The sequence below is a fragment of the Pteropus alecto genome, unplaced genomic scaffold, assembly GCF_000325575.1.
Source record: "Pteropus alecto unplaced genomic scaffold, ASM32557v1 scaffold98, whole genome shotgun sequence".
NCBI classification, from domain to species: domain Eukaryota; kingdom Metazoa; phylum Chordata; class Mammalia; order Chiroptera; family Pteropodidae; genus Pteropus; species Pteropus alecto.
This window is the reverse complement of record NW_006443570.1, coordinates 1,472,484-1,484,219: the sequence shown is the minus strand read 5'-3', so window position 1 is coordinate 1,484,219 and position 11,736 is coordinate 1,472,484. Positions and strand designations below refer to the sequence as shown.

Genomic DNA, 11,736 nt, shown 5'->3' with positions numbered 1-11,736 from the left:
GCTAAGTGTTCTTTTTAATAATAAAAGAGTGTTGAATTTCATTAGATGTTTTCTGTCTATCTATTGAGATAACCATGAGTTTCCCCACTCTTCATTCTGCTATGTGATATATTGCATTGATTGGTTTTCATATCTTGAACCATCCTTACATTCTAGGATAAAATTTTACTTGGTCATAGTGTATAATCCTTTTAATGTGCTTTTGAATTCTGTTTGATAGTATTTTGTTGAGGAATTTCGCATCAACATTCACAGGGATATTGGTCTGTAGTTGTCTTGTAGTGTCTTTATCTGGCTTTGGTATCAGGGTAATGCTGACTTCATAGGATGAATTTGGAAGTGTTCCCTCCTCTTCGATTTTTTTGGAGGAGTTTGAAGAGGATTCATGTTAATTTTTCATGAAACATTTGGTAGAATTCATCACTGAAGCCTTCTGATACTGAGATTTTCTCTTTTGGGTTTTTTTTTTTTTTTTTTTTTTTGATTACTGATTCAATCTCCTTATTATAGATCTGTTCAAGTTTTTCTATTTCTTCAGGATTCAGTTTTGATTGGAATTTTCTCTTTCATCTAGGTTTTTCAATTTGTTGCCCTGTCCAATACACATTAGTCAATCTTTTAAAAAGCTGTGCCGTATTTCAGAGTATGAACATAGCACACTTTATTCAGTCATCCTCTATTGATAAATCCTCAATCATTTTTAGTTTGTGCCTTTAACTTTTAAAAAAATCATAGAATTTTAAGCTGAAAGTAACTTAAAACAGGTCCAGAGTTAGGTGGTTAGAGGTGGTCGGTCATTTGATGTAAGGGACTGAGCTCTTAACTGAGAATTAAATTAATTAAACTAAATAGGCTTCTCAAACTGGTTCTACATTTAAGTGACTGTGAACCTCAGAAAAGTCACTTAATCCCTCTGAACATTAGTTTGTTCATCTGTAAAATGAGATTATCTCTCAGATACCTCCAGGGCCAAAATTCCTGAAGGCATGATCTGGCCATGTCTGCTTCATCTTGGTATCCTACACAGTATCTTCTGTACCATTTTGTAGGTCAATGTTTAGTAAATGCTTGTTGAATAAAAGAGAGAATGAATGATTAGCAGTGTATGGTCATGCTAAATAGCCAAATTTGCATTTTACCAAAGCGACTTGTCATTTTAGTTTATATTTTCTTCTCAGTAGGAGCTGTTAGGTAGTAATACCTGAAAGTGGTCAGTAGTTAGAACCAAAGGGGCAGGAGGACAAAACATGTTTTCATTTCTGTTCTGTTGTTTTCTGGATTGGATCAGGTCTTTTCTAATTACTCGATTTTCACTGCCCCTCGAATGAATAAAGCATTGTAATTTTAACCAAAGTAATATTCTTAATTAAAACGAATATCTTCAGTCTCTCCCCTTGAGTTTTAATCCCAAGGAACCAGGAGTTAATCCTCATCCTTTTGCCCAAACCACCCACGTTTATGAAGCATTCCGTGATACTTAATGTTTAAATATGTATAAATTCATTTTATTTGTATTTTATATATAAATGCATGTATACTAATTTGTGTGTATTTCTGAGTAAACATTTTAAACCAAAGTAGATATGTCAGTTCCAAAAACAGAGTAATATCTTTATTATCCTCACTTTCAGTTTAGAAACTGGGGAAAAAAGTTTTTGGGGTAAAAATCTCCCTCTAATCGAAAGCCCATTTCTTCAAAGAGATAGCCCCAATTTATAATCTCTTGCTTTACTCTGCAAGGTCACATGTAAATGGAAGAGTACGATATCTTAGCATATATTACCATTGTTTGAAGATTGCCTGAAAGAGCATTCCTCTAAAAGACGTAACAAAATAAGTCATATTCTGGCTCTAGTTTCAGAAGTCCTGACTTCTGTAGCTTTCTGATTTTGAAGGCACTGTGTGATGCCAGGATATGGTCATGTGCCATTTCTGAGGCCATAGAACTGCCTTTGCTCTATCTTTTTATGGGGATTAACCCCCGCTGGATCTGATCAGCTTTCCTAACATGGTATGAGAAGAGCAGTGTGGGATAGCAAAACCAGATTAAAATCGATTGTATGACTTTCTATGAAATATACATCATGAACACACTCAATGAAGAAATAGATATAATTTATTAGACCTTGGTATATTATTCCCCTTTCATAAGAAGTACAATCTGCAGGACAGTGCAGTATAGGAGGTGAATGTATCTGAAAAGGAGAGACGGTTCTTCCACGGCCTTGGCAAGCACTAAGCCACAGAGAGAAGCATCGAATTCTTGCTGAAGGTCAATCCGAAGGCAAATTGGTTTTTCCATTTCTTGAATCAAATTTGTATTTTGGCAGCTTCAGTGGGGAGATCAAGGTCTGTGAGGGAGATAGGTCTGTGAGACCCAAATATTCGGTAACTCCCACAACAAAAGCCAAATAAAAAGTTCAAGAACTTGTTAGTAGGCCAGGGGTGGTTGAAGAGATAATTAGTTCATGGATTGAGTTGGAAGTTGAAACTTCAAGTTGAAAATCAGCAACCTGGCTTTTAGCAGGTGGGCTGGCAACAGGTGGGCTCGCAGCAGTAGCAGCAGCAGGCTGGGCGGCAGCAGGACTGTCCACAGTAGGATGGGCGGCAGCAGGAGGCCTGGGCGTGGTGCAGCTGGCAGCAGGTTGGTGGTGTGCAGCTCACCACACAGCAGGGGGGCAGGCAGGTGTCCTCCACGCGGCAGTCAGGGCGGCACCACCTGGTGCGACAGCTCACAGCTCCACAGCCACCCTCTCCGATGCCATAGCCGGTCCCGCAGCTGGTCCCGCAACAGCTGGTCTGGCAGCAGGTTGGCTGGCAGCAGCTGGTCTGGCAGCAGCTTGGCTGGCAGCCGCTGGGCTGGCAGCAGGTAGGCTGGCAGCAGCTTGGTGGGCAGCAGCTGGAGCCACAGGTCCCACCAGTGGAGCAGCTGGGAAATCCACAGAAGCTAGTGGTGCAGCAGGCCATGGTGTCAGGATTTGGGTTGCTTTGAGAAATTTTTTAGTTTTGGCGATGACTTCCACACTGGGCCTTTTATAAGCCTTGGCCAGCTATTATTTACGTAATTCCCAAAGACTCTTCCTTGTTTGTGTTTAAATAACTTGTTTCTGAATGATAATTGCCCTGACCCTGAGTTATTTGTTCAACCTTCTTAAAGCCTTTAAAAATTGATTTTGCTGGTCCTCAATTAGGATTCTTTACCGTTGTCAAGTAGTCATTAGCATTCATTGAGAATATAACCCCTAATTTTCCATATTTGTTAAAATTTGCTCGTTGCCCAAAGAACAACTGGCTGATGCCTCACCTTTAAGGAGTGTCAAAATTACTCAGTGTTGACCCTAATAATTGAGCTCTTGGGTCTCACACAGCAGTTTAATTCTCAGCAACGTAGCCTCCGATGTTGACTGCTGCCCCTTCTCATCTTTGCCAGAGAAGCAAAGTGATTCAGCTGGCCAGAAAGGAATGCTTTCATTGAAGTCTGGGAAATATGGATGGCTTGTTACTGATAATATTTTGGGGGCACTTATATGTCCAAACAGTTCTGGCACTTTGCATCAATTCATTTGATTTTCACAGCAGTTCTCCCAGGTAGATATCATTGCTATTCTGTCATCCATCTGAGGAAACTGAGCCACAAACAGATTTAAGTCATTCACCCAAGTTCACACTGACAAGTGGTGAATTGAAAATTTGAACCCATGCCATCTGACTCCAGACTAAACTCTTTAAACCAATACAGCCAAGTCTCTCTTTTCTATGTAAGCAGGTCTTCTAAGGAAAATCAAAGAGCGGAAGCAAAATGTGAAAATTTGCCCCCTTTCTAACAGACTTTTTGAGAGCAAAGAGAAGAAAGGCAGAGTTTAGGGCGAGTAATAACATTGTTTAATAGAGATTTCTCTGGAGATTTAATTTAATTTTTTTAATTGTATAATAAACACAGTTCAAGAAAATTTTTTTTAGCTCCTAAACAGATTTTATTTAGAGTAGCAAAATGCAGTTTTTAGAGTAGCAAAATGCAGTTGTTTTCTATTTAAAATTGTGTGTAGGAGGAAAACTATCCTTTGCATTTTTTACAGATTCAATAGTATCAATAGTATCATGGTTTGGAAAGCCAGTTGCATATTTCTAATCTTGATACAAACATAAGGTAACATTAACATCGCATATTCACAGATTTAAGGATTTAATCTTACTACAAAACCCCCAAACACTGCTTCTTCCCCCATCTTTGGCTTTAGAGTAAAACCTGACATTTTCCCGTAGGCTGCTGCGCTTAAGTCTGAGGTTTTTCTAGTAAGAACTACCTAGCAAGTGGTTTTGGTTCCACAAGGAAAAGCTTTAGTAGAAGCTTTCAGGGAGCACTGAGATCTGGCCAGGCAGAACCCCTGCCAGCTGAGCTAGTCACTGGGTCTGCAGCTGGAGTGGTGCTCGCCATGGCTGGGCCGATCGAGGAATGTTTTTCTCTAAGCCTGGGTGGCCTGACCTTACTCAGAACCCTGCAAACCGCAGAGAGGAAGTTAGACTCAGGATCCGTCAGAATCCCTCCTGGGGCATTTCTTGAATGCCCCAGGCTTCAAGAAAATCTTAAGTGCTAAAAGAGTTTACCTACTTGACTTGTGACTTTATCTAATCTTTGATTTTAGAATATTCTATAGTAAAAGTTGCATCCAATCTAAAGATGGATGTCACAGCTCGAGCAAGAGAACAAATTTGCCTTTCCTCTGCCTTTTTTGTTTTATTCAGGCCCTCAGTGGATTAATTGATACCTGGCTGTGTTGGCGAGGGTGATCCATCTTCTTTACACAGTCTACAGGTCAAATGCTAATCTCTTCTGAAAACACCCAGATGTAATGTTTTACCAGCTATCTGGGTATCCCTTAGCCCAATCAAGTTGATACATAAAGTTAACCATCACATAAATATGTGATACTTAAATGATACTTAAAATTTGTTATTATGATACTTAAAATTTGAGAATTCTATTCCTCTGCCACAGAATGAAGACTAATCTGAACATTCCCTCACCTCCCCTAAATAAAGAAAACCAAGTTCTTTCCCCCTACCACTTAAATCCATTCTTCTGATTGGTTGTCATAAAAATAGAGTTAGAAGTTATAATTATTTGTGGTCTTCCCCAGTGCAGATTTTTTATCCTGTTTAGATATTGGAGACTCCTATCCTGGTCTTCATTGAGGGGGGAAAAAAAAAACAACAAAAAAACTAGTACCTTTACATTTAAAGCTTTTTATAATATAATTACTATGCCTATTCTTTTTGGTTTTAATTATTTCATTTAAGTTATGGTACCCAGACTGTTCCAAGACAATAAGAAGAGAGGATGTGTTTTTGTTGTTGTTGTTATTATGCTTGAATTTTTGCCTTGTGTTTATAGATATTGATGTGTAGAGTTATTTTTCTTTAAGATGTCAGGGTTTCATTTTTCTAGTCATAAGTTTAGGGTGTTCTTCTAATTCTTTAAATTCCACTTAATCACTTCTCTAAATTGGCTGTATCTGCCTTACTTAGATTCCTGAGAGATAAAACACAGTTGATGCACTAACCAAATGAACACCCCAAAATTTTTACCCCAAACCAAGTAACAAGATCTTTCTTTTCTCTCCTGAATTCCAACCTGGTTCTTTTTGGAGCTTCTGAGCTGAAGCCCTTCTGAGTAAAAAGTGCAACCAATCTAAATCATCCAACCTGGTAGAAGGCAAGAGAGTAGTAGATGATGGGAATAGAGTGTGGACCACATTTTAGAAGCGTTGTATATGAATATGTGGATTGTGCTCTGCCCACTAAGAGGAAGGAGACCTTGTAGGCTCAACAAGCTCTGTATTACTTGGGCTGTCTAGCCGAAGGTGGTGGCTTTTTCTAATTCTGGTAATGTTGTGCTAGTAGAGATCCCATCTCTTGATTTAAAAAAAATGAGGTGAAATTCACATAATGTAAAGTAACCATTTTGAAATGTGCGATCGAGTAGCATTTAGTGCGTTCACAACGTTGTGCAACTGTCACTCTTCTCTCTAGTTTCAAAACTTTTTCATCGCCCCAGAGGAATACCTAATAACCCTTAAGTAATCACACCCCATTCCCCTCTACCTCTAGCTGTTGGCTCACCATTTTGATTTTAAGACCCCAAAGATTTTATCTATTAGAATGGAAGCTCCATTACATGTCTTTTATTTCATCCTTTTTTTAATTCTAGAACTCTCTCTGGAGATTAGAATAAGAATGGGGGTAGTGTGATGTTCATTTAAATCCATCGCTGTAATGGACATTTATTTTCTGCTTCACATGAGAGAATTGTATAGGTATTATGAAAACATCAGTTGAAATTCCCTTTAGTCATTTTCTAAATATATTTTGATGAACACTAGTGCTGCAGGATGTTAGTTGATGAAAAGTGAATAGAGGATTCCCTGGTTAAATCTGTTTGGGAGTGATGGTTATAGAGGTTCCTTTTTGCAGGACATCTTGGTTTCTTTAATATTCTAACGTGCTTTTTATATAAACCTTCAAGATGGTGATAACACATGCACTGATATTTGACCATTGAATATTTTTCTTCTTCGGGCATCTGAAGGGACTGATTGTCAGTGTGTTACCTGTTTAGGAAATGACCGGCTTACCCCATGCCTGGAAGGGACGTTATAAGTAGTAAAATTCCATTCTTTCACTTTACAGGTTAGAAATAGGTGCCCAGGCAGGTGAAGGGATTGCTCAAGAATTCATGGATTGTTGTTACAGGTTGGGGTCTAGAATTCAGGATTCCTTTACATATTATGTATTATTGTAAAATATGTGTTTACTGCCTTTCCAGTTATGCATTTTCCTTTTTATATCCCTGATAGTGAAAGAATTGTACACAAAATCATATATGAATGGAATGAATGGATTTGGCAATATCCTCAAGAAGCTAAATGACATAAAATTCCTTTTTGTAAAATTGATCTTCTGGAACACTTAGCCCATCAACTGTGTATTTGAGGACCTCGGGAAATAGTTCATAAATACTGATGTATTCTTTTAATCATACATTTTGGCTGCAGAACATCAGACCATTTCATGACAAAACAAAGCAAAATCACCTTTTAAAGATCATTAATGAAGGCATAATAATAAATGAAAATCGTAGTACCATGCTACACTTACTGAGATTTTGAAAAATCTTAGTACCTCAATATCAATAACAAATTCCAAAAAATTCTAAAACAATGACTCCATCACTGAAGAATGAAAAATTTTATTAAATCCCAGACCCAATCAGATGTTGAAATATTTCAGATTATATGTATAGTAATGTATTATACACCCTTTTCACTTTGTAGGACTTCTGTTGGTATCCACATCTACGAAGTATTTTCGGCCTTCTATTATAAATTAATTTATATCTTAGGGAAGGTATATAGCCATGTGACAAGGGTTTGCAAGCTGGGTTATGGGTATTGAAGCTCAAAAGTGTGTTGGGACTCTATATTTGTTAGTTTGGATGTGCCGTTTTCTCAGGCTTCCATTCAGAAGAAAGTTTTCAACAGGTGGACTGGCAGCAAGTAGGCTCACAGCAGGTAGGCTCGCAGCAGTAGCAGCAGCAGGCTGGGCGGCAGCAGGACTGTCCACAGTAGGATGGGCGGCAGCAGGAGGCCTGGGCGTGGTGCAGCTGGCAGCAGGTTGGTGGTGTGCAGCTCACCACACAGCAGGGGGGCAGGCAGGTGTCCTCCACGCGGCAGTCAGGGCGGCACCACCTGGTGCGACAGCTCACAGCTCCACAGCCACCCTCTTGGCCACAGCCGATGCCATAGCCGGTCCCGCAGCTGGTCCCGCAACAGCTGGTCTGGCAGCAGGTTGGCTGGCAGCAGGTTGGCTGGCAGCAGCTGGTCTGACAGCAAGTTGGCTGGCAGCAGCTGGTCTGGCAGCAGGTTGGCTGGCAGCAGCTGGTCTGGCAGCAGGTAGGCTGGCAGCAGCTTGGCCGGCAGCAGCTGGAGCCACAGGTCCCACCAGTGGAGCAGCTGGGAAATCCACAGAAGCTAGTGGTGCAGCAGGCCATGGTGTCAGGAGTCGGGTTGAGAGTTGAGTTGCTTGGAGAAGTTTCTGAGTTAGGGCTGCTTGTTCCACTTGGGCCTTTTATAGGCCTTGGCCAGTTCCTGTATTTGTGACAGATGACATTTTTATATTATTACTCTTTAAACAAGCTTTCCCGGGGTCCAATGATTGTTCAAATACTGAGTTATTTTAAATATATCTCCAAATTGGTTTTTCCTTATTGCTCAGCTAGTACTCACCAAATGTGTTTGGTAGTGCTTGGTAGAGTTGTTGTTTTGTTTTCAAACAATGCTGTAATTTTCACCTGACAAAGTGACTCTCACTCATGAGATGATGTGAATTTGAGGTCATATTCACCAAAAACTCAAGTCTCCAGCAAAACCTTATTAACCGTTGACTGTTCTTTATGTAAAGCTATCTTTATATTTTCTTAGATTAATAAGATTATAGTCTCTATAATCACCCAGATAGAAACTCTGATTAACTCCACATTCATCGAAATTCATAGGTCTTTCCAGAAATTGGATCTCTCCAATCTCTATGCTCTCTCCTGATCTTCACACATTCAGCCTTGAGTAAACATTCATCATTCAGGTGTATATATGGAACAAAACCTGTTTCATTCCAATTAACTATGGATATTTTGTTTGCACAAATTTAAAATAAGGGCTAAAATTCATATCCAGTATTTAGGGGAAAAAATCACAAAACATTTAACTATAATTTATATCTCTCTATGAAACACGATGGTTTATTTGGACAGTATTTATTCCTCAAAGGTGGGATTCATTTCGGTTTACACCATTTTATGTAACTATACCTTGTGTCTTATGAAAGAATATCAGGCCGAAGAGCACAACAACTGAATTTATAAAGGGGAAGCAATAAAAGAAAAAGTAGAAATTAGGAAATACTTTTTCTGGATCACAGGGCTTATAAGGCAGGTTAGGAAAAGAATGATCAAATATCATTCAATAAGTATAAATACGAAAAGTTTAACATAAATTTTAGCAAAAATAAAAATTGAAACAATTTCTGGTGGTTGCTAGAAGAATGAATGTGATTTTTCATTGGAAGTTTACATGGAGGGAAATGAAAAAAGTTGTGGTCAAAAGAACATATTATTGCTACTTGTGGTAGGCTTATTCTGCCTTTCTGATCATGCATAGAAGCACGTAGGTGGCTTTTATGAGGTAGAGGTGTTGGTTTGTACAATGATAGAATTAGAATGTGATTCATGCCAGTGTTAATAAATATAATCGTGTCATATGATAACCATGACTGTAGATATGAAGTCGAAAAATGGTTAGATAGAATCATCACATATTGGAGATCAAAAATTTAATAAATAATCTTGTCCAACTATTTAATTTTATAGATGTAGAAAGTGACATCATTCTTCTTATAAATAGCACATGTTTATTAAATCCTATTATGCATGAAACACTAAAGGGTTATGCAGAAAGCAAGACCTAATCTGTCTGTCTCATATCTTGCACTAGTGTACAAATCAGTGTAGTATTGATAGGCCCTCCTATCAAGGAAAAGAGTCAAACATAGACCCATTCAACCTCAAAATTCTAAAGTGGAACATTGATATTGTGGTATGAACTACTTTTAATTTCTTCTCAGTATCAATTGATGTTAAAATACTAACAAGTCTAAGAATGGCGGTATTTTGGAGAGGTTAGTGACTTGCTCTATTCACACAGCCTGTACATAGCCAGAAAAGCTGGGTATAAAATTCCTATTCTTTATTCCTAGATTAGTTCATTTTATTTTATACCATGCTGCTTTCTAAGAGCAGTTAGAGGTAGTAAACTTCTTTGTCTATTTTTTAAAGAAATATTTATAATAGCTCAAGAATAGAAATATTGGTGGCAGGCAAAATGTACTATAGAGTAGTGATTTTAAACACAATAAATCAACATAAATATGTTAAAATCTTTTCCAGTGTCTTTTGACCAGAAGAGTTTCCCCTGGAACTGGAATAAGTCACATTTGCTTCCTAATTGTTTTTTGTTTCTTACATTTAGATTAGTTAATATTTCTCCTGGGTTTTTATGTCTGCCATACTCTCTGTGTCTTCTTTATCCCACGGCCATTATCTTAGTTCAGCTCTTCTTATGTGTCACTTGGACCAGGGCAATGGATTCTTGATTTGTTCTGCATAGTCATTCTGTCAAGCCTTTGGCCTTCTGTTTTTATAAGCAGTGACCGTAAGAATCACCCTAATGCCCATCTCCTATGATGCCATTTTCCTGCCTCAACGCTTTCAATGGCTCCTTAGTGCTAATTGCTTTAAGGATGTTATTTGGTTAGTGTTCAAAAAACACACGTATTCCAAATTTACCTTTCACTATTACTCTATGTATACCTAGTGCTCCCAGCTAATTATCCCACGAACAACCCCTCTCTATACCTTTGTGCATACTGTTTCCATTGTTGAGAATGTCACCTTCTCTCAAATCTGCACCCCAAAATCTTAACCCTTATAAAATGCTAGTTTCCCCTTTCAATCTTCCTCGTTCACCCCAATCAATAGTGATTTTTCTGTTGATATCATACAGTGTTATACTTTTATTTTTCCACATACTAATTGTTAGTTGTGATATTGTGAATTTGATTCGACTCCTTGGAAGTTTCTTGAAGAGGGGAACATTTTTAACTCAATTTTAATTTCTATCATTTACCATACCATCTATAACTTGCAGATTGTAGGAATCAGCACATTTTTGTTATATTAAAATTTAATAAAAAGAATAGAATGAATAAGTAAAATTAAAGCTGTTTGCTAGGCCAAAGAAGAGAAGTTTATTAGAAAACAAGCATGCCACAAGACCTACGATCTAAGATGGGAGGAAGGAACTTGCTGGCTACTACTACAAAGACTTGAGAATAGCCCAAGTCGTAATCGATGAATCTGGGTCTCCATGCAGCACCTGGTTGACTTGGGGTCTTGATGGCCTAGTGCAGGAATTTTGTCGGGTAGAGAAATGGGAGTATGACTTTTTCAGAAGGTTGATTGCTTTAGGGAGACAGTTCATCACTCAGCAGCAGCAGCAGCGGGGGGAGGTCCTGCAGGTGCTGCGGCAGGGGGCCGGCTGGCAGCAGGGGGGCCGGCAGCAGGGGGCCTGCACGCAGATGGGCTGGCAGCAGGTGGAGGCCCAGCAGCAGGGGCGGCAGACCACGGCCGTGCAGGACGTGGGGCAGCAGGCGATGGGGCGGCAGCAGCCCTCCTGCAGGCCGCAGGGGTCACAGCAGACGGGGCGGCGGCAGGGCTCGCAGATGGGGCGCGTGCAGCGGGGCACGCAGGTCACGGGGCGGCACACGGTGGTCTGGCAGCAGCAGGGGCGGCAGCAGCAGGGGTCGCGGCAGCAGCATGGCTGGCAGCAACAGGGCTGGCAGCAGCCTCCGCCACAGCTTGAGCAGGTGGAGCCACAGCAAGAGCTGGTCATGGTGGTGTCTGGAGCTGGACTGGGTTTGGCTGGTGAGAGGAGATGGGTGTTCTCAGGTGTGAATGTCTTCCTCCCATCGGGGCCCTTTATATACCCTAACCAGGTGCTGATGACCCCTCCTGTTTATCTTTTAGCCAATTAAGTAGAATTTTGTTTTGGCTAATGGTTGCATAGCTCATGACACACCCATGATCTCATTAAAAAAACTCTTGTTGCATCCCTAAATATGGATGTA

The 11,736-nt window shown here is 39.7% G+C and overlaps 3 protein-coding genes across 3 annotated transcripts; all 3 read right to left on the bottom strand.

Annotated features, from left to right (window-relative positions):
* Positions 1 to 2,520: 2,520 nt before the first annotated feature.
* Positions 2,521 to 2,967, bottom strand: LOC112473177 (keratin-associated protein 9-3-like). The gene has a single exon (XM_025041727.1). It carries the CDS (start codon positions 2,965 to 2,967, stop codon positions 2,521 to 2,523), a length of 447 nt encoding a protein of 148 aa, XP_024897495.1.
* A 4,564-nt stretch (positions 2,968 to 7,531) lies between these two features.
* On the bottom strand, positions 7,532 to 8,047 carry LOC102895118 (keratin-associated protein 1-3-like). Its single transcript, XM_006924651.1, has one exon. It carries the CDS (start codon positions 8,045 to 8,047, stop codon positions 7,532 to 7,534), a length of 516 nt encoding a protein of 171 aa, XP_006924713.1.
* A 3,046-nt stretch (positions 8,048 to 11,093) lies between these two features.
* On the bottom strand, positions 11,094 to 11,501 carry LOC102880823 (keratin-associated protein 2-4-like). The gene has a single exon (XM_006925114.1). It carries the CDS (start codon positions 11,499 to 11,501, stop codon positions 11,094 to 11,096), a length of 408 nt encoding a protein of 135 aa, XP_006925176.1.
* Between the last annotated feature and the right edge of the window lie 235 nt (positions 11,502 to 11,736).

Excerpts from the sequence above, each read along its gene's own strand:
- LOC102895118 (XM_006924651.1), bottom strand. The coding sequence starts at position 8,047 with ATGGCCTGCTGCACCACTAGCTTCTGTGGATTTCCCAGCTGCTCCACT.
- LOC102880823 (XM_006925114.1), bottom strand. The coding sequence starts at position 11,501 with ATGACCAGCTCTTGCTGTGGCTCCACCTGCTCAAGCTGTGGCGGAGGC.
- LOC112473177 (XM_025041727.1), bottom strand. The coding sequence starts at position 2,967 with ATGGCCTGCTGCACCACTAGCTTCTGTGGATTTCCCAGCTGCTCCACT.